General features: G+C 32.6%; 2 protein-coding genes across 3 annotated transcripts in view; both read right to left on the bottom strand.

The window, feature by feature from the left end:
- Positions 1-20,379, bottom strand: part of LOC108208819 (heat shock 70 kDa protein 16) — a 28,863-nt gene extending 8,484 nt beyond the window's left edge. Inside the window, exons 1-3 of one of the 2 annotated variants that reach the window (XM_064088326.1) lie at positions 20,224-20,379; positions 18,738-19,966; positions 17,831-18,040 (exon numbers count right to left, since the gene is read on the bottom strand). In XM_064088326.1, the coding sequence (XP_063944396.1) occupies positions 17,831-18,040; positions 18,738-19,901 (1,374 nt within the window). In that variant the 5' untranslated portion in view covers positions 19,902-19,966; positions 20,224-20,379. Of the gene's footprint in view, positions 1-17,830; positions 18,041-18,737; positions 19,967-20,158 lie in introns of both variants that reach the window. The other variant, XM_064088327.1, reaches the window with a different exon arrangement.
- On the bottom strand, positions 4,285-6,410 carry LOC108207818 (importin subunit beta-1). Its single transcript, XM_017378250.2, has 2 exons — positions 4,999-6,410; positions 4,285-4,902 (listed from the first exon to the last, which is right to left on the bottom strand). The coding sequence occupies exons 1-2, from the start codon at positions 6,393-6,395 to the stop codon at positions 4,722-4,724; spliced, it is 1,578 nt and encodes a 525-aa protein (XP_017233739.2). The 5' UTR covers positions 6,396-6,410; the 3' UTR covers positions 4,285-4,721.
- Positions 20,380-24,071: the final 3,692 nt, after the last annotated feature.

Here is a 24,071-nt window from a genome sequence, read left to right as displayed (position 1 = left end):
CATGAATGTGTATAAAATTTTGTACATATTATGTGGTCTATATAATTTTGTTCACGTAGCATTATTGTTAAAAAAAGGTGACGAGGATAACTGACTGTAATATGTGCACATGCCTTATCCCTCTTTGCTGCGGTGGCTTCCGCTGCCAACACTTTGGGTGGCCATGTCAACCCCGCTGTGACATTTGGCGCATTGGTAGGGGGAGAATCTCTGTAATGCGTGTAGTTCTCTGTTGGTCTGGTCAACTCTTAGATGTTGTTGTGGTTGCCTTCTTCTTGCTCATGTTACCCACTGATGACATGGTAATACTTAACATTTGTTCAATACAAGTCTTATCCGTAAGAAAGCAGTCTGGGGAAGTGAAAGCAAGCAGAATAACTGTGACTCAAGTCCAATAATGTTCTAAATTGATGTTTTAAATTAAAATTTAAGATATTTGAATTAAACATGTGTTTCAGCAATGTTTTAGTGGTGCTTTAAACCAACATCCAACAAGTGTCTATTTTTGAGGCACCACTAAGAGCAACTTCAACAGCATTTTAACACATTCCTTAAATATAATATAAAATATTAGATCCTAATAACTTGAGATAATAATAATTATTTCCACCTCCAACAATATTCCTTATATTCATTCCTTATACGCTATTTTATTATTAAAAATTACCATTATTACAATAGGTGAAGAGAATGAACGTGCTTGTTTTCAAAATTTATTATAAAATAGATTTAGGAGAGGAGAGAGGTTAGCTAAAAATAAGGCATGACTAATGCATCTTAGTGATTTAGGGAATCACTAGGATACTGTTGGATTTTTTTCTCCATATTCCTCATATTTTGGTTTAAGACTCTAAATAGCTGAGCTACTGGAGTTGCTCTAAGCATGTCCTAAACCAATTTTCACACTAAAATATTAATTTCCCACCATTTCAATAAATCTCTTTCCTCTTACCTTTTCACTTCTCTCCAATACTAATTCAAATAAATTATTAGTTTAATAATAAAGCACAATTATGAGAAATATTATTGGAGTTCATGTATCAAAAAGATGTCCTAAATCACTAGAACACTATTTTATATTATATTTTTAAAACACTTCCTAAAACATTGTTGGACTTGAATGCATCTCGGTAGTAGCTGATAGATCCACTTTTTTGGTAGACAATACACCACCAATACATTAATTACTAATTATAGATTCAAATCGTATTTAATATTTTATTTTACTCATATATTGTATTACAATTTTAATTATTATATTTTTTTTAAGAATATTAAAATAATAAAAGACACATAAATTCATTATTAAATATTAAATTGGCCGATTTTAGTTAGAAGGCTAATTTTATTTGAAAATTAGTGTGCATATAGGGGGGCTCGTTATTATTTTCGGGATGAAATCAATTAAAAATTGTCATATAAAATGTGATAAAAAGAATTATTCTACGTTCCCCTATTTTTTGAAATTTAATAATATTTTATTATAATTATAAAATTTAGAAGACAAATTAAAAGTAGATGTATAATTAATATTTAATAAATTTTTGAATGATTCTGTACACATACACGGGTAACTATACAAATATTGGACCAAATTCTGGTAACTCAGTGCAAAATTTGATCATAATTCTGAAATTTATTTTGAAATTATGTAAGTTTATGACAAATTTTAACGAGTAACCAAGGCTACACTTTTAAAAACCGAAAGAACTATGGGCGAACTTTTTGTAATTTAATGTAAAGTTTGAGCACAAGCGTGAAACTATGGGCGACGTGCACATGAACTAGTCTCACTACATATGTTTAGATGAGAATTTTAATTTTGTTTTAACTATAACACATAATTATTATAATATGTTATAAATTAATGAGGTTCTTAAGCCCAAATATTTAATGGTAATAAAAAAAGTATGTAATGAATTAAGGAGTACGAAATACTTATATGGCTAAGCTTATCAAAAATATTAATTAAAAATTAGTCTGAATATATGTTTCGATAATAATATTCAGAAATTTTATTTTAATTATTAATAATAAATATGCATTAAAATATGTTATAAATTGAGGAGGCTCGTAATTCAGATACCGATTGGCGAACAAATCAGCCAAAATTTTAATGTTTTGATTTGAATATAAGTGACATGCCTAGATTTTTATCAAAAATATGTATATATTTTAAAAATTGGATAATTTAAAAAAAATATATATATAATATAATATCAAATTTAATTTTTGCATTATCTTACTAATACTGTATAAATTGACATATACATGATTAAAGTTAAGATATCTTTTTTCTTTTATTGTCACAGGTTAAGATTTTCATCTTGTTAAAACATAAAATCGCTTAGCTGTTTTTCTTAGTTCGGAACTTGCTAGTGGGGATCGTGGAACTTCAAAATCATATTCTGATTATAAAATTATTTCTATTTTTACAAACCTACTTTTATTTGGTTTAGAAAAACTAATTCTTACAAATTTAGAACATGGAAAGTCTAAATTACTCCTATATATTTTGGTAGGGTTTGGTTTTGGACCAGAGGCTTTTCACCATATATCAGAACGAAAAGATACATAACGACAACGACGATATTTGATAAGCTAAGCTATCCAGAGGCGACGTGCACATGAACATGGATAAGATTTCCATTATTCCTGATGATATAATCCGGTTTGAGATTCTAACCCGACTGCCTGTGAAAATCCTCATGCAATTTCAATGTGTCTGTAAATCTTGGCAATTTCTCATCTCTCGTGATCCGATCTTTATAAAAGCTCATGTCGCTCGCAGCGTAATGGATCCCAGTAATGACAGAGTGATTATCAGGTGTCACCCTACACTCCGCCATAAGCATATCTCCGAAGACAATATCTTCAACTTTCCTCTATTTGTGTGTAGCGAAGTTGGTCCAGTGAATAAATTTGACTATCCTCTGTTGGCGTCGGGCATGGTGCTGGCTGGTTCAGTGAATGGCTTAGTGTGTCTGTACAGTTACAATGATAAGTCGAAATCAATACCATGTATTGGGATTTGGAACCCTGCAACTCATCGCTACAAGGATGTTCGTCCTCCCTTGAATGCATATAATATCAAGGCAGGTGATTTCTCTTTCGCGTTTGTTTTTGATTCGATTAAAAAGGATTATAAAGTGATCTACATAATCAAGACTCGAAATAAAAATAAAGCTAACAAACCTGGGCAGGTACTGGTAGCTGATGTCTACTCTTGTAATGCTCGTTCTTGGGCTCATATCAATGTTTCTTCTAGTTTCGAATTAGAGAATGGTGAACTTTTTAAATATGCCATAACTGTCGGTAATAGGGTTTATTGGAATTACAGTATGGCATATGGAAGAAAACATGATGTCATCTCATTTGATATAGGACATGAAGTTTTTAGGTTGTTTCATGCCCCAGATCTTTTGCCCAGACAAAAGATGGCTACAGGGAATTTGAACAATCTTCTTGTTTGCTTAGTCCATGAATATTGTAGGGACAAAACTACTACATCTGTCGATGTTTATGCTCTCAATGAAACAAATGGTGAAACCTGGAATAAGATGTACACGGTTGGACCAATTAGTTTGACAAGACGGATGCATATCGTTCAATGTTTTAGGAATGGTGATTTATTTTTTAGTGATTACAAAGAATACAGATGTTTGCGTTTTGATCCAAAAACTCATGCACTACTCCGCAGTAACAGCCATGCCTTTGACGTTGATTGTCTCGCTGTTGCATATGGCATTGGGTACACGCAGACTTTAGTTTCTGTCATGGGAATGAAGCACATTGAGAAAAACGATTGTGAACGTCTTTTATTCATACAGTCATAAAGTTTTATTATTTAACTTGTAAGTATATTGCGCTTTATAAATATTCTAGCTTTTTTATTATCACTTAATTTTTAGTGGACAATTGGTTTATAATATTCTAGCTACCCCAAGTTCGCAATGTTTCCTGGTTCATTATTTTGATCACACGCAATCCATTCACCAACTCGCTAATACAAACTTGAGGAGAAAGATTGTGTTGGGTTATCCTCGGATACAAAACTAACTACATGCAGTAAATTAGGAGCTGATTGCGCACTGAGAACAAAATAAAAAGAGGTTAAAAAGGTGAAGAAAGAAGAACGAAATCGAACAAAATAAAGAAGAAAAAAGGCGAGGCAGTCTATAGTAAGAAATAAGAAATAAGATTCGCCCTCTAAACATATATACGGGTAGAATAAACAGATGGATGAAGCCATCGATTAACATGTTACGCTGAAGATTTATACGAGTTTGAACTAAGGTGAAAGCAAAGGTCCTAAGAAGAATGCTTAAAAGGACAGCATATGTATACAAAGGAAGTGAAAGTTATCTCACTGCAACTTTAGGGGCAAGAACCGAGTGCGGAATCAACAGCAACCCTAACATTTAACCCACCATTTGCATTAACAAAGACTTGACAAGATAATTGTGAAAGAAAAAAGATCTTGATAGATTTGGATTCTTACTTATGCCAAGTTAACACATAAATCCCACTAGGTAACCTCTTTCTAGAATTAAAGCACAGTTAGTATTGTAGTCACTTTGATAATGATCAGTACATATCTGCATCCCAAAAACTTGCAACTGAATGATACTAGACTAGAGCCAAGTTTAATAACATGCTGTGCTGACCTTCAGTACTAATGAAAAAGAAATTAGAGAAGAGAAGGCTTTTTGTTCAACAAATCAGTGAGTTCCACCAAGCTCCTGTTGTGTCCAAGCTGCAGTCTGCCTCAGCTCCTCATTGTCCGATTGTTGAAGCTCTGTTAATAATATATCAGAATGCACCTTCAGTGATCCCTTAATTTTTGAACAAACAGCTAGTTCCTTCAGCAATTTGACGGCTGTTCTCATACGTCCCTTATCCCTGCAAATGAACATTGTAATTAAGCAAGGTTGTCCGCAAGTGAGCTATAAGAAGTAAACAAGAAATTGCATAAAAATTACTAACAAAAACTTTTACCTTGGTTTGTGTTTTTGTATTAACTGCAGCATGTAAGGAACATAAGGCAACAATAAATCAGCATTGGAATCACCGAGTCCTATTAATATACAAGTAAAAGCCTCAAATATGCTCTGCCTCAGCCGATCCCCATATTCAACCATGTCATCACTGTTGTCCGAATAGACATGCAGATCTGAAGCATCCTGCATTATTTTTACCACATCCTGATAGTAATTCTTAAAGTGTTCTCCAATCGATTTAGCTATATTCCCATAGCACAAGAAAACAATAGGTGTTACTGACTTCTTTACTTCACTGCTAGTGAGATCCTTCAAACGGATCATGATACAAGAACAGTACGGTAGAAACTCTTTACGCAAAGCAACACAAATTTGCCCAACAACACCAACTGAGGTGGAACATGCCTGATATTCCTCTACATTCTGCAGCCCCATTAACACATACGGGTACAAGTCTGGCATATATTTCACAAACTCTGTTTTAGCTGCACAAGCTAGAGCGCCTATAACAAGCATTTCTTCTTTTTGTACTTTACGTCCACTGCATTGGGAACCAAAGAACAATGATATTACCTTATCACCAACTTGGAGAATGACAGGCTCCATGTTATCAACATCACCCATCCTCCGAATAATTACTTGAAGGACTCCAAAAAACGAAGCTTGTAAATCTGAAGCTTGCAAATGTTCTTGTATTTCCCTATCATCTGATGATCCAGTTTTAAGCACAGCTGTCTCTAACAACTCGAACATAACAGCAGGCAGATCTTTTATTTCACAGAAATCTTTTTCAGCAGAATATCCAATCACCACCCTCAAGGTCTCATATGCAACAACACGGAGTTCAGAGTCACCATCTCTTCTACCTGCAGTTTGTACAAGAGATTTTACAATATTGGGAAGATCAGAAGACAACAGAAATGCACTTGTACGAGCAATGGCACATATAGATCTACATATCTCTTTGGATATACAAGGAGCACATTCTAAGCTTTCCAACAGAATGACGACAACTCTTTTTGAAAATCCAAAATTTTTGAGAGGTATAAGAGAATATCCAGGAGAATGCAATAACTCAAACATACGACTGAGAGTACATGCAGTTGTGTACTTTACATGATCGATTTCATCTTTCATTAGAAGAAGTAGAATATATAATGTTGGTTTTACTACTCCCAAAAGTTTCTCGATACTGGGCCCTTCAAGAATTAAGCAATAGGCATGGGCTACAGCTTTACGAGACTGCCAATCAGAATTCGAAAAATTTCCTTCGATAAAATTTATCACGGGTTTCAGGACATCATCCTTAACAATCCTAGCCAAAAGACAAACACAGGCCTTGCTGGCTATAAAAATATTTTGGTCTTCATCATGCTTCAGCAGATTCAGGTACATTTGAATCAGAGGTGACCAAACATCTAAATTAGGATACAGTTTGCGGAACTTTGGCACGCGCTCAAACTTTCGCTGCACATCAAGTTTAGCTTCAGCCTCAGTTGTGAGTAGGAATGAGTTAGTTGTCAGCTCAAATATAACCTGCATAAAAATCTCAGGCAGAGGCACAATTTTCTTGAAAAATCTAAGACACGTTAGAGCACAACGTCTAACATCACACATTTCCGCCAATACTGCCTTACAAATTACCTTTGCTGAAAGGTCCGGCTTCCACCAATATTTCCGAGCAGCCACATGCCTACGGTGCTGATACATGCCCTCAAAGATATTCTTCAAAGTCTTAGTAGCCGCCAATAGAATTTGTGAGCAAATCTGATCCCCATTCATCACCTGAATTATGGCTTTAATTACGGATTTGACCTTGTCGGAATTCTCATTTCCAAATATACCAACTACAAAGTGCATGTCGCTGAAAAAAACCTGGAAGACTTCTAATGTGGCATGTTTCAATGTTTCGGATTTGTTTGGTTTCAAATTCATCTTCAATATTTTATCAAACAATCCAAACCACTTCAATTTAGGCCAAATGCGTGCAATCCTTGCTATAAGTTGGGAGGCGGTTTCGGAAGCATGATGCCTCCTCCCATTAACCAAATGGACAGCTCCGAGAGTGTCTAACAGCCGTTGTGTGATTTCGGATTTTATAACCACATCCATTTTACGCCAATAAACAGAAAATTTCATAATTTTGTTCCTCTTCAACTCGAACTCCCTCTTATACGCCTCCTCCTCAACCAACTCCCTCTCCCTCTCCATCGCCTCCTCCTCACCCTCTTGCATTTCAACTTGATCATCATCTACGTCTTCAACATCAACATCATCTTCCTCATCATCTACGTCTTCAACATCATCATCATCTTCCTCCTCATCATCAGACTCCGGATATTCAACTTTAATTTGATCATCCAGATATTCAACTTTAATTTGATCATCACTTTCCCCCTCACTTTCATCAGACTCCGGATATTCAACTTTAATTTGATCATCACTTTCCTCCTCACCGTCTTCGTCAACATGTTCAACATCTCCCTCCTCATCGTCTTCACTTTCATCATCCTCAAAAAACTCAAATGCCGGGCGCACAGCAAAATTCGGTATCAAGTCCAACAACATTATTCCAGCCAACTTACGACTTGCATCCGGCTTTGTGTCATTAGATAACTCAACCACCAAGGACAGAAGATAATATTCTGGATTATCTTCTTCAAATTTCTTAAGCGCGCCCATCGCCTCACTCCGCACCGTTGAATCTACTGACATAAAAGAAGATAAAAGGGCTTGGGTGATATCCATGGCCATCCCTTCTCAGTTCTCTGTAACATACATATGAGATATTTAAAACAACTCAAACCCTGAGATGAGATTAAGTGATGGTGAAACTCACACAAGTTAATCAAGTAAAAAACGCAATTAAATTAACACACTAAGCACCTGACAATGAAAATAAAATAGATATACAAGGAGCTTGCTTACCTGAGAGTGAAGAGTGAGAGAATAACAAGATGCTCTGTAACTTGTGTGTTTGTGGATGACCTTGTAAATATGATATACAGTACATAATAAAATTACACCAGTATTGAGGTTTAACTACTAAAGATACTGGCTGTGATGCTACTTCCTGTGACAGACGAATACAGTGCAGATGACATGACAGATGAAATGGTGCAGCTGTATGTACCAGATTGTAATGATCACCTCGTCTTTAATTTTGCCTTTTTAAATTGATATTTTTGTGTAAATGAAACAAAATAAGAAAATGAAAGTGAAGGTATCTATTAAAGTGGCATGCCTTTCCTTCAAAAAGAAGAAAAATGCAAAAGTGGCATGCTTTTCTTTGCATAGAATTGTCATGCTGTCAGAGGACCATGTAACATACGGATGCGAATATTTGTTATTATGATAATAAAGACAATTGTTTTTGCTAAAACCGCATACCGTGTTCAACTTTCCAGTCATAAATATTTTATTTTTATATAATAAATTTAAATTTGTTATTTGTGATTTACTAATAATTTTTTATTTTTCTATACAAGAGTGTATGGAAGTTCGAAACACATATGATAAAAAAAGTCGTGAATTTGAGATTTGACTTTTTATTATTCAAAACACATGTGATAAAAAAAAATCGTGAATTTGGGATTTGATTTTGTAATATTCTAAAAATTCTTTATTTATTAAAATTTTATGATTTATGAAAAATCTCTGATATTCCTCAAAAATATTCTATCAATTTATTAATTAAACTTATTTTGATTAAAATCGCAAATTTAATAAATAATTTCTGATAGATCCTCGATAAATTGCGACTCCCATTGATTTTAACAACCCCATTAGCTTCGAATTGGGCTCGAGTTGGACTTGTACTCGAACAATGGCGCCCAGCGTATGCTAGCTATTACTATTGATGATCTATGTGAAGCCTGGATTTACTGCCAAAGGGCCTCGGCTTGTTTGACTTCGATTTTGGCCATACTAACTTTCTGTCATTGTCTTTGTTTCATGAGCCTATTTGTCTATTATATATTATAGTTTTATTTAAGGAACTTAGCAGTAAAAATTATTCACAATCTAATGTATTATTTTGGGTGGTCACATTTATCATCGAGAAGGGGAGAGACGGAAGGGGGGCCACCCCAGCCCCCTCCTGGATTTTTAATTTCTTTTGTTTATATAATATTAAAAAAATATTTCATTTGCGAATGTAGCCTTACATATACTCCCTCTGTCCCTCTCATTTCTTTACACTTATTATTTTGGGATGTCCCTCTCATTTCTTTACATTACTATAAATAGTAAGTTTTTCTCATCATTACACCCACTATCTTCCCCTACTATCTCCAAGAGCCTCCTTGTTGGCTCCTAAATATAATATAAAAAATGTGGCTCTTAGCAATTTAGAACAAAGTTAAGAGTGTAAACTCCAACAATACTCTCTACATCTCTCCTCTATTTAATATTTTATTCATATATTGGGCTCCACTACAACAAAAGAGAGTGAAAGATGGAGATGAATTGGAGGGAAAGATTTTTTTATTGTAAAAAAATAAGTTAGGAGCCATGTGGTGGCTCTTAGAGCATCTCCAAGAGCCTCCTTGTTGGCTCCTAAATATAATATAAAAAATGTGGCTCTTAGTAATTTAGGACAAAGTTAAGAGTGTAAACTCCAACAATACTCTCTATATCTCTTCTATATTTCATATTTTATTAATATATTGGGCTCCACTATAACAAAAGAGAGGGAAAGATGGAAGTTGATTGGAGGGAAGGATTTTTTATTGTGAAAAAATAAGTTAGGAGCCATGTGGTGGCTCTTAACTTTGAGGAGAGAGGAGAGAGAAACAAGAGTCTCTTAAGATTTAAGAGCCACTTAAGAGTCTCTTGGAGCAACATTTTGTTTCTCCCTCCTCAAATCTCAAGTTAGGAGCCTAAATGAAGAGCCTCTTGGAGATGCTCTTAACTTTGAGGAGAGAGGAGAGAGAAACAAGAGGCTCTTAAGATTTAAGAGCCACTTAAGAGTCTTTTGGAGCAACATTTTTCCTCTCCCTCCTCAAATCTCAAGTTAGGAGCCTAAATAAAGAGTCTCTTGGAGATGCTCTTACACCCACTACTTCCCTCCACTATCTCAAATCTATTATTAAATATTGGTAGGTCCCACCACTTTACCCACTTTTCATCTAACTTTACTCATTTTCCATACATTGTCTTGGTCTCCGTGTCCCCCTCCTATGTAAACAATTGAGGGGGACGGAGGGAGTAATATTATAGTAGTTGTATTTATTTAGTTTATAAAATAATAGTTAAGTTCTATGGAGTACATAAAAACATTGGAGTATTGGAGTACAAATCATAATTTTTTAGTTTGATCCTATATAATATTTTTGATTATCCAATTTTTGATATAATCTATCATTTATAAGTTGTCTTGCACATAATTGTCAATTAATCATTAAAATCTTTCAAGTTTAACAAATAATAAGATTATTGTTCTGCTTATTAGTTATATTGCAGAACATAGAGTCCTATGATTTATAAAAGTAATTATTCTAGCATTTGATCACGATGTTTATGTTGCAGAACATAATGTGCAGGTTGTCAAATATTTACAAATATTATTGGACAAAAAAAATTAAAATTTAGATGACTAGATTACATTTTATCAAACTTTGTACTCCAATACTCCAATTTTTTTTGTACTCCATAGAACTTAACTCTATAAAATAAAATTATATCATTTATTATATATTTTAATAATATAGACTTTGATGTTAGACAATATCTTTTTACTTTTCCTGTCGTGTCGATGAGTCTCCATATTTGCAACTCATTCTCTTAAGTTTCTGTCCTCAACGATTTGGTAATTAAATAATTAAATTTTCTTAATGAAACGATTGAGTTTTCTCATAAAAACCCAAAATAAATAGATTTTTATCACTAAAGTTACTATAAAATTTAACGTATACTATTTTTGAGTTTAAATAGTATTTATATTTTTACTCCCTCTAAAAATTCTTCCTCGCTCCGTCATTGAATACGGGTAAAAAGTGGAAGTTAGAATTTGTCCCCCGCTAATGAAATAAATAAGTGGCATGGAATATTGGGGCCGTTTGGATGAGTTTAAAATAAGTGCTTCTTGTTTAAAATAAATAAGTGGAGTAGAAGTTAAAAGCAAGATAAAACTTATAAGTGATTAAAGTGTCTGGAAATAAGTAGAATTCCTGAAACAAAAGCTAGCATTCCTAACTTTTTATAAATACTTCTTAATTTATTACACAAACGGTACAAATATGTGCTCATAACTTATAATCCAGAAGCTGAACTTATAAGTTCTAAACAAACACCCACATTATTTTCATAGTATTTGAGGTTGAATGCTTGCGAAGGGATGTATGCATGTATCTCTCGAATAGTTCATGCGTGGCGTCGTGGCGACGGCGGTTCCACTTTTCACAAACAACATGCAATAAGTGGATTTTTTTCGAGAAACTTAATTGATTCGGAATTTTCAATAAATAAATATACTCTTCCGTTTCACAATACATGTTTTTTTAAAAGAAATTTTTGTCTCATAGTACTTGTCCACTTTTAATTTTCAATGCAAATATACTGACATTATTCCAAAATTCCTCATTTTGAAAGTTGTATACTCCCTCCATCCCAATAGGTAGCATACATTTGGTGTGGACACGGAGATCAGGAAAAAGTGTTAAAAATGAGTAAAGTTAGATGAAAAGTTAGTAAAGTGATGGGACCCATTTGTATTTAATTATAGATGTTTGATAGTGGGGGAAAGTAGTGGGTGTAACAGTGTTTATATTATTATAAAATGAAGATAGTGGAAGAAAGTAGTTGGTGCAATAGTGTTTTACATTATTAAAAGTTGCTATTTTAGGAATGTATAAAAATGATAGGACGTCCCAAGAAGGAAACGGTATAGAAATGACCGGGACGGAGGGAGTAACAATTAATGAAGGGGTACAAGTGAGAAAATTTTATCTAATTAATATTTAATATGCATAATTTTTTCAAAAAAGACATGTATTGCCGGACGAAGGGAGTATCAATTTATATCTTGGAAATGCAACTATCTCTTACCGCCGGAATGAAGGAAATATAATAGAATTTATATTATAAATTTGATGAATAAATATATCTATAGTTTTCGTTTGTTCGGTTATTTCGCCCTAAATTACTTGCACCGGAAATTAATCCATATATTTTAAAAGAAACACTCATTTTACTTTTTCATTCTCTAATTATAAATTTTTTGACTTATTCATATTTATTATTTCATAATTTCTTATATTTCATAAAATTATTCTATAATTTTTATTTCATTCAAATAAACAAAAATTAATAAATATTATTTTAACTACTCTTCCTTAACCAAGGGCCTTCCTCGATTGGGTTCATTCGTAGCGAAGAACTTGTCTGTTATGCCTCTTTATTTAACATACTAGTTGAGAATCCGCGCATTGCGGCGGCCTATAAAATTTATATTAATGATTCAATACTAATATTTGTAGAATAAAATAATTTTGTGGCTTTCCTGTGTACAAAGTAGATCATATAAAAATTAACCGCAAACATGTCTGATGAACAAAACAAATATTATAAAAGAATAACCAAAAACAGACATCACTGATAGTTAATTTATTGATATCATCCATCAATATCATGTCAAGATTATATTCTTTTCTCGTGTTTGGATTTGTAGACTCCCATATAACGGTCTATAACTACCTTTACTTGCAACCACCTTTATTTTTTTAATACTGCATAAACAACCTTCACTTATCGTTGCAGAACAACGGCACCACCAAGTTAAAAATCGAGCAAATAGAACTATCACCCGAGAGAGGTAGGGTTGTGGTATTGAAAGAGAGGAGCTTGTATTTAGATGATCCAAAACCCAACAATCTATAGGGTATTTATAGGTGCAGAGAGACTTGTGTGCTACTCTTTCCCATAATTAAATAATCTGAAACTAAATCAGATTAAAATTTCAAGTTACTATATTCCATAAATAATTTGCAACAAAATCAGATTCCGAAACTTTTTTCTAATATACCCGAAATTAAAAAAGATAGTTCTAATTTTTGATATTTTTCATCAAAAAATTCCAAAAAATTAGAAAAATAGAACGGAGCGATGTGAGGGTTGTGGTATTGAAAGAGAGGAGCTTGTGTTTAGATGATCCAAATATAGGTGCAGAGAGACTTGTGTGCTACTCTTTCCCATAATTAAATAATCTGAAACTAAATCAGATTAAAATGAGAGAGGTAGGGTTGTGGTATTGAAAGAGAGTAGCTTGTGTTTAGATGATCCAAAACCCAACAATCTATAGGGTATTTATAGGTGTAGAGAGACTTGTGTGCTACTCTTTCCCATAATTAAATAATCTGAAACTAAATTAGATTAAAATTTCAAGTTACTACATTCCATAAATAATTTGAAACAAAATTAGATTCCGAAACTTTCTTCAAATATACCCGAAATTAAAAAAGGTAGTTCTAATTTTTGATATTTTTCATCAAAAAATTCCAAAAAATTAGAAAAATAGAACGGAGCGATGTGAGAGGCGCCACCTACACGCCCCTCGCTTCTCCTTTATATAAGTATATTGATTTTCCAAATCACATCTTTTGAATTATAAATTTAAAATTTGATATTTGATGCTGAGTTCAGCCGGATTTTCGGAACTTCGAGCCTGTTTTTTTTGATAAAAATGAATCAATTCATCAATTCATTAATTAAAAGTTATACGGCATCTACAAATATAATCGAAATTGGACAGACGCCGAATAATATCGCTGTTGAATCCTTCCTTCTTGAAGAGGCAACTAAGCGATTTGCAGATGATTTGAATATACACACTTGTTTCCATCTGATTGGTTTTCACCTGAATGTTCTGAACAATCGACCATAGATGCGATCCCATAATAACCTTCAAACCTGAATCAAACCCATGAAAATCACGCCGAAGCCGATCTATAACCTCGGTCATGAAGAACATAAAAACACACCAAAACAAACTAACTCTCACAGAAGGAGAGACTAACAAAACCCAAATAAATTGGGAACTTATTGAATAGAAAATAAGATTTCAAAATAAGAAAGTAGAAGAAAAGAAATCAGGGCTTTCCACCGGTGGAAACTGATGGAAGCCCATTCAAAAATATGTGATGACGGCTAGGTTTTGAGAGAGAGTGAGAGAAAAGGAACGGAGAGAAAATGTGTAGCCGGATTAATAAAAATAACTTCCAGGAACTTCGAGCCTGTTGTTAAGTTTTATTCTTTTTTTGTCAAAACTTTATTGTTAAATTAAGTAATCAGTTCAACCAAAATTTTAACCTGGATTTAAGTTGTTGAACTAATCAAACAATATCAGTTTAAATATAATGGATAAACCCTAATCGTGCTGCAGGTAGATTGTAAAAGATCATATTTAATTTTCATGTACTACAAATTTTGAAAAAGAAAGAAATATATTTGTTATATGATTTCACTTTTGCAGAACTTTTCTGAATGCATATTTCAAATTGACGAACTATATGACACTTGGGCAATGGGAGTAATAAATTTGAATATTATTATTTTATTTCACATAATTATTATTAATTATCAATATCAATATTCAATTTAATATATTCTAAATTCTTGCTAGCATTAGCCTTTATCATTGGACTACCCATTTTTTTTTTGACAAAATCATTGGACTACCCATTTTTAAACGGGCTAAACCCACCTGTTTCTAAATATTTTTTTGACAATTTGCTGGATGATCCATATACAAACGGGTCTAGGAAGCATTACTCCAAGAAAGCATGTAACTTTCATCTGATTCTCCAACTGCCCCTTTCACGCACAACACTATTATCTTCTTAGAGCATCTCCAACGGCGTTGGCTATAATCGTTGGCTAAATTGGACATGTAAGACATTATGTAAAATTTGCTGAACCTGTAAGACATTTTGTTTCAATGGTACTGGCTATATTGGTTGGCTATAATTTAAAAATAGTATGTTATTAATATTTTAAATTGTTAAAATAGAATATATCAGTTCAATATGGTAATAAATGATGTACAATCTTCCTACAGATTTTCTTACAGACCTGTAGAGGTTCGACAAATTTAGCCATCCATAAGAGATTGGCTAAATTTATACACAACAGGTGAGCATGGTTGGAGTTGAGTTTTTGGAGCTGTTGGCTAAATTTTTTTATTTTAAGTAAGCCAACTCATCTTTTAGCCAAGGGTTTTAGATGGTTGGAGATGCTCTTATCAGTTTGAAATTTAAATTCCTTGATTCGTGGATGCTTGATTACTCTCTCATTCCTATTATCTTTCATATTAATTTGAATTTTGAATTCCTCGATTAGTGGAGACATGATTTGAAACCTACGCTCCGAGGATGTGTTGTAGCGCATTTGGCTTCATTTTCTGATTATTCACAGATCACTGCGACCTTGCATACGAGATGTTCGATTTGTTTTCTACCTCGGGATCATATATCAATGATTAATGACTTATGACATTTTAACTATAATTATAATTTTTCAATTTTTTTTGATTAATGACTTATGATATTTTAACTATAATTATAATTTTCCAATTTTTTTTAAATAATTACTCCCTCCGTCTCAATTTATAGGTCCATTTTGGAATAAACACACATATTAAGAAAAAAGTTGGTTAGACAGAATCTTATCTCATGTATCATTAATTAGTGCATTGATAAGTGAGAATATAGTTGAGTTTCAAAAAAATCACAATAAATATAGGGAGTTAGTACATTGAGAAATGAGAATAATGTTGAGTTTTAAAAAAATCACAATTAATATGTAGATAAATTTGTATTGAAAGAAGAGAGGGACAAGTATTTTGAGACAAATTTTTTTTCCAAACTGGACCTATAAATTGGGACGGAGGGAGTATAAGTTTATAAATGTTTAAACACGAAATGCATTTTAATAATTTTATGATAGAAGTATGTAATTGAGGAGATGCTAAGAAGCGAGTACAATTAAAATCTTAACTTATTTTTTTAATTATATATTTTTATTTTTAAGTTAACATTTCATGAATAATATGTATAATCATGCTTGTGTGTGTGTGTGTATATATATTTGAATTATTTCTAAACATGACTTAATATTTTTATTACAAATTGGTGGATAAAAAAACAACCGTATGCGAAGCACTAGGCATATTATTCAGAGAAGCAATTTTGACCGTGACCTTTCAAAATAATATTTTTTTTCATCGTCGATAATCACTAATAATTTAAAATTTTGGAATGGAGTATAGAAAATTTTCGTGTGTGTGCGAAGCACGTGCACAAATATTAATTATCTACATGTTATTATGAGGGTAATTTGTAATTGTAATATCCGTCAATAATATTTTTTGTCACGGTCAAAAACTGGTTGAAATTTATAAAAATTAAATGGAACATCAACAATTTTCGTGTGCGAAGCACGAGCAAAAAGCTAGTTAATAATACAATAATTGCTAATAATACTCTTTTAAAGCTATTTTACTAACTATGAATATTAATAAAATTACTTAAAAAAAAAACCGACCATTTAACTAGCCTAGAAAATCATCAGGCAAGTATATAGGTAGGTAAATCAATTTTTCACCCCTTACAACTTCTGCAAAAAAAAAACCCAATAAATAGCTTGCAAATATGTACAATACTTTAAAGATGTAAGAAATATAACGAACCTCGTAGTCTTTGACACGGTATATCGGACTAAGCATTGCACACTGAATAGCACAGCCACGAGCCACACACTCACTTGCATTAAGGGTCCGTCTAGGTTCTGTACCAAATAGAGAAGCTAAGATCTTCTTAACAGCTGGTATCCTAGATCCAGAACCGATGAGCTCTACAGAATTAATCTTATCCATAGACAGACCAGAATCGAGCAAAGCCTTTTGACAAGGATGGCTAATCCTTTCGAACAAGTCTGCAGAGAGCTTCTCAAAATCTTCTCTCTTTATGAATCCCTTGACATCTTTCTCATCCATCAGACATTCAATTTAACCTTAACTTTTTCTGCATCAGACACTTGTAAGGGACCAATCTACAAAGTTATGTAGCAAATCTTCACTTTCATATATAATAAATAAATAAAACTAAATAAGAAAACATGGTCTAACATATATTTCCTGTGTGTGGAAGACTGGAAGGTGGAAGGCATTTTATTAAACTTTTTAGTTGTCTTAGTTGTTCTTTAAAATATCCTGTGGATTAAAAAAAATTCATTTAAGTGAGAAATTCTATAGAAAATTGTAAATACCAGGGACACATATATCTTTAATGAGGAAAAATATATAACCTGTCCTATCTTTTGACTATAGAAACATTATAATGCTCAGATTCAGGTACAAGCAGAATCCAAATGGATGGCTATTACCTTAGTCAAGGCAAGATCTTTTTAAAAGAATGGCCAAAGGATTACGGAAGCTTGTTAAGTCAATCAGAACAATCCCAGTAAAACCATAATCCCCTTTAGTTATAACCCGACAAAACAACCAGACAGTGACATATTTTGGATTATTCAAAGTCAATTATCTTAATGCAAGCTCCAAGATAATCAAAATCAGAGTCTTTATACCCATAAACATATTCACAAGCGCATATACCACAAATGAAGGATATAGATACACAAGCGAACCTCTAAATACCGGGGAGAAGTGCATACTAACATTAGCCTAACTCACCATGCAAAGTGACTACACTTTATTTGTTGAAACCCACTTTTTATGGAAAAAAATTTCAATGCATTAAAACCATAATTTTATCAAAACCTTAATACAGATTTGAGAAAAAATATTAAAAAACGACAAAAAGGGGGTGCACACTTACAATAAATTTGCTGATTTGGGGTGATATACCAGAAGGCAATTCATTTTGATCAGCATAAAATGCTTCCATATGGAATGTACTCCTTCTATGCAGTTGAAGGATCTTTTCACTTGGAAAGAGACAGCCTTTCGGGAAAAGAATCCCATTTGAATTATTGATTAGACCTTCATCTAATGAAAGTCCTATGGAGAAAGGAAATGAGTCTTTGACCTGTATATGACGTGATCATGTGAAATATTAAATTTTGTAAGCTTTAAATAACTACACAAGAATGACATTCATATATAAAGTTCATACAATATTGCTCAGAAAAGTTTGACCCTGTCATCAAATCTAGATCCATATATCTCTAAGTGTAGGGATGGGTTCCCACTGCAGCAATAAGGAACTTAGGAACTACATACAAAGACCTGTGACTTACAACTTTGTAACGACAAGCACCAATCAGTATTTGATTCCATAATAAATTAGCAAATGTATGTCAACAGCGCAGCTATATAATAAAGACTTTAAACTAACACTTCCATGTATCAAATATGAGATCAGCAACATATAGAGCCAAGATGCAACAATTGGCCCGGACCAAGCACGGTTAAATCGGTCTGATAGACAATCAACCAAAGCTTTTTCTATAACCGAGTAGATCATTCAGTAGCAATGTATAAAAAAGGGAACACTGAAGACCTGTTAAGGTAATTAGGTGTATCCTTTAGAGGTCAGATTGCAATATTAGTTTTTTCTTGTATGAGTCAACAAACCGACCATTTAACTAGCCTAGAAAATCATCAGGCAAGTATATAGGTAGGTAAATCAATTTTTCACCCCTTACAACTTCTGCAAAAAAAAAACCCAATAAATAGCTTGCAAATATGTACAATACTTTAAAGATGTAAGAAATATAACGAACCTCGTAGTCTTTGACACGGTATATCGGACTAAGCATTGCACACTGAATAGCACAGCCACGAGCCACACACTCACTTGCATTAAGGGTCCGTCTAGGTTCTGTACCAAATAGAGAAGCTAAGATCTTCTTAACAGCTGGTATCCTAGATCCAGAACCGATGAGCTCTACAGAATTAATCTTATCCATAGACAGACCAGAATCGAGCAAAGCCTTTTGACAAGGATGGCTAATCCTTTCGAACAAGTCTGCAGAGAGCTTCTCAAAATCTTCTCTCTTTATGAATCCCTTGACATCTTTCTCATCCATCAGACATTCAATATTAAGAGGTGCTTCAGGATTTGCACTTAAAACTTTCTTCAGCTTCTCGCATGCAACCCTCAGCCTTACAGCGGCCCTGGTATTTGAATAAACATCGATATTATAGTGCTCTTTGAACTCTGTAGCAAAATGTTTGAATAAAACCTCATCAAAATTTCTCCCTCCCAAATTTCTATCAAAAGAATGAGACAAGATCTCCATATGTCCAGGTCGGAATGCTGCAACAGTAACCTGAGTATCACAATGACCAATATCAACAAACACAACAGTACTACGCCTTTTACTGGGGAACTCAGTCCTGTAGATACCATAACCTAAAGCAATAGCAGTACAATCATGCATCAGCCTTAATGGATGCAATCCAGCAATCTCTGCTGCATCCAAATAAGCACGCCTTTGTTGATCCGTGAAATACGACGGTGTCCCAATAACACATTTTGATATAGACGTCATAAGACTTTTTTCCGACATTTGCTTTAAGTGAGCAAACAACATTGCCAGTATCTGAACAGGAGTAAAACTATGTTTTTCATTTAAGTACTGTACATGAATCAAAATTCCACCATCAGGACCCTCACTAGTCTCAAAAGGCAACAACCTATGATCCTCCTCCATCTCCCTAAATTTCACACCAATCATTCTTTTAACCTGAGAAATAGTCGATTTAGGGTTCATTGTCGCAGAAGCAGCCCCTGCCAAACCTATAAACCTTTGCTTCTCACCAAACGACACCACAGCTGGTATTTCCCTATTAGATTCCTCATTCAACAAAACATCAATTCCACCTTGCTTAGCGACACCAATAACACAATTCTCATTCCCCATATCAAACCCTACTATACTCATTTTCGTTCAACCTCGTATATACTAACAAGTATAACCAAATTATTGCTCTAAAAACAACATATCACCTACAAATCAGTCAGCAACATAAATCATTAGCACATGCAATTTACTAAATAAGAATAAAGATAAGTAGATTAAGTAAATAAAACACAATTAAGTGCACAATCAAGTAGATTACAATGTAAAGGCTCATTGAATTGCTTAAACCAATACAAATCAGATCATACTAAAACAAAAAAGCGATATAATATACATACACATCATCTGATCTATACAGGCATGTTTGTCACTTAATTCCGGCTGAAAATGAGTTGAAAGGTACCTCAAGGAGATGGAATATTAAGTGATAAACCCTACAAAATGGGAGTGATGGAGCCGTGACCAGTAACAGCAAGACACGAAATAGAACGTTTCTAATCGGTAGTCGTCTATTTAAATCCACACATAATTCTCTTGTACAGTAGAATCCCCGTAAATAATGTCCAATATAAACTCCTGTTGAATATTAAAAATCAAGGATATTTAATGTCAATTCATAAAAAGTAATTAAAATAGTAAAACCCTGATACTCTCTGGCCTCTCCTTTGTCACAGCCGCCTTGGGTTTCCATCGGTTTTCACCGGTGGAAAGTCCCGAATCACTTGATTTCTTTGTTTTTCTTCCTAGTTTTTGAATAACACATCTTCTCGGGAAATTTAGATCTAAAACTATCGGAGATTTCGCTGTCTCTCTTCCAAGCGGATGAGTTTTAGTCTGATTTCTCTTGTTTTTGTGGTTCTGTTCCGGATCTATTCTCGAGAGAATTCTTAGATCTAAAAACCATCGGAGATTTCGTTGTATTTCTTCTCTGTTTCAAGCGGGTGGATTTTCAATCAGACTTCTCTTGTTTCTATGGTTCTGCTTCAGATCTAAAGTTGTTTTCTCTCCCTGGTGAGAGTTTTGTTTTTCGCTTCTTAATTGTAAGCGGGGTCTTGATTTGGTGATGAAAGTTTGTATGGAATCGCCGTTTTGGTCGATAGCTCAAACGATAACTCTGTCAGGGCTTGATGAAGAGGGTACCAGTAATTCAACGAAGGTGCATGAAGCGGTTACTTGTATTTGTATATACATTTTCTTCAAAATATCGTTTAACTGTCTCTTTATGAGAACAGGCGATTGCAAATTACTGTTTGTTCGACTTGATCATTGGTGTAGATGCTGTATGGTTTTTTATTATTAGATTAACACCTTTGTTTCAAAAATCAAGGATATTTATCAAAGTATTAATTTTTATACAATAATTAAGTTCCATGTAGTCCACAAATCTACTGTAGTACCGTAGACCACGTATGTTCTGCAACTATAAGATGGCATAAAAACATTGCAAAATGTATAAAACTTGTTATTTTATGAAATACATTCTATAAATATCACTATTTCATGATAAATATTGAAAATCATTTATGTTCGACAAGTAGAACACATATGTTCTGTAATATGTAAATATGTTCTGCAAACTTAACATGTTTTGCAGAATAGTGTATTTTTCACTATTTAATTTGTAGAATGTTTAGGATTATCAATTTTTTTAACAAAATAATGATGTTTATAGAACATGATTTGCAAAATAACACATTTTGCAATGTTTTTATGTCATTCTATAGTTGCAGAACATATGTGGTTTACGGTACTACAGTAAATATGTGGACTACATAGAACTTTGTTCTAATTTATAAATTTTATTATCTTTCAAAACTAATAATAAAAATATTTTTTAAGTGAAATCAACTAAATATAATTTATGTATTATGAAGCCTAGGCAATGAAGCCAATATCAGGAGTTTAAAATAAATAAAAATTTGATGCACATGAATGTGTACAAAATTTTGTACATAATAATATGTGGTCTATACAATTTTGTGCACGTAGCACTATTGTTAAAAAAGGTGACGAGGATAACTGACTGTAATATGTGCACATGCCTTATCCCTCGTTTTAAAATTGGTGTTTTAAATTAAAATTTAAGATATTTGAATTAAACGTGTGTTTCAACAATGTCCTTTAAATCAACATCCAATAAGTGTCTATTTTTGAGGCACCACTAAGAGCAACTTCAACAGCATTTTAACACATTCCTTAAATATAATATAAAATATTAGATCCTAATAACTTAAGATAATAATAATTATTTCCACCTCCAACAATATTCCTTATATTCATTCTTTATACGCTATTTTATTATTAAAAATTATCATTATTACAATAGATGAATAGAATGAACGTGCTTGTTTTCAAAATTTATAATAAAATAGATTTAGGAGAGGAGGGAGGTTAGCTAAAAATAAGGCATGGCTAATGCATCTTAGTGATTTAGGGAATCACTAGGATACTGTTGTAGTAGATTTTTTTTCCCCATATTTCTCATATTTTGGTTTAAGACTCTAAATAGCTAAGCTACTGGAGTTGCTCTAAGCATATCCTAAACCAATTTTCACACTAAAATATTAATTTCCCACTATTTCAATAAATCTCTTTCCTCTTACCTTTTCACTTCTCTCCAATACTAATTCAAATAAATTATTAGTTTAATAATAAAGCACAATTATGAGAAATATTATTGGAGTTCATGTATCAAAAAGATGTCCTAAATCACTAGGACACTATTTTATATCGGTTTTTCTAGTGTGTGCCCATGGGCACACGCTAAGCACTAAAATTCATAAGTTTGGGTGATTTTTATTGGCTTGCAATTCTCTATAATGGTGGACCCCCTGCAAATTCACCAACCACACCAATAAAAATCCACCAAATTTATAGAATTTGGTGCTTAGCATGTGCCCTTGGGCACACACTAGACAAACCCATTTTATATTATATTTTTAAAACACTTCCTAAAACATTGTTGGACTTGCTGCGAGGCCAGTTAACCTATGCCCTAACGGCACATGTTAAAATATATTTAATGCATCTCGGTAGTAACTGATAGGATGCAGTTTTTTGGTAGACAATACACCACCAATACATTAATTACTAATTATAGAATTCAAATCGTATTATATATTTTATTTTACTCATATATTGTATTACAATTTTAATTATTATATTTTTTTTAAAAATATTAAAATAATAAAAGACACATAAATTCATTATTAAATATTAAATTGGCCGATTTTAGTTAGAAGACTAATTTTATTTGAAAATTAGTGTGCATATAGGGGGCTCGTTATTATTTCCGGGATGAAATCAATTAAAAATTGTCATATAAAATGTGATAAAAAGAATTATTCTACGTTCCCCTATTTTTTGAAATTTGATAATATTTTATTATAATTATAAAATTTAGAAGATAAATTAAAAATAGATGTATAATTAATATTTAATAAATTTTTGAATGATTTTGTACGCATACACGGGTAACTATACAAATATTGGACCAAATTCTGGTAACTCAGTGCAAAATTTGATCACAGTTCTAAAATTTATTTTGAAATTATGTAAGTTTATGACAAATTTTAACGAGTAACCAAGGCTACACTTTCAAAAACCGAAAGAACTATGGGCCAACTTTTTGTAATTTAATGTAAAGTTTGAGCACAAGCGTGAAACTATGGGCGACGTGCACATGAACTAGTCTCACTACATATGTTTTGATGAGAATTTTAATTTTGTTTTAACTATAACACATAATTATTATAATATGTTATAAATTAATGAGGTCCTTAAGCGTGAATATTTAGTGGTAATAAAAAAAGTATGTAATGAATTAAGGAGTACGAAATACTTATATGGCTAAGCTTATCAAAAATATTAATTAAAAATTAGTCTGAATATATGTGTCGATAATAATATTCAGAAATATACTTCAATTATAATAATAATAAATATGCGTTAAAATATGTTATAAATTAAGGAGGCTCGTAATTCAGATACCGATTGGCGAACAAATCAGCCAAAATTTTAATGTTTTGATTTGAATATAAGTGACATGCCTAGATTTTTATCAAAAATATGTATATATTTTAAAAATTGGATAATTTAAAAATATATATTTATATCAATATATTTATATAATATAATATCAAATTTAATTTTTGCATTATCTTACTAATATTGTATAAGTTCATATATACATGATTAAAGTTAAGATATCTTTTTTTTTATTATTGTCACAAGTTAAGATTTTCATCTTGT

Source organism: Daucus carota, chromosome 2 (genome assembly GCF_001625215.2).
Source record: "Daucus carota subsp. sativus chromosome 2, DH1 v3.0, whole genome shotgun sequence".
In the NCBI taxonomy this organism is placed as follows: Eukaryota; Viridiplantae; Streptophyta; class Magnoliopsida; order Apiales; family Apiaceae; genus Daucus; species Daucus carota.
Note: the sequence above shows the minus strand (reverse complement) of the source record. Positions and strands in the feature narration are given on the sequence as shown.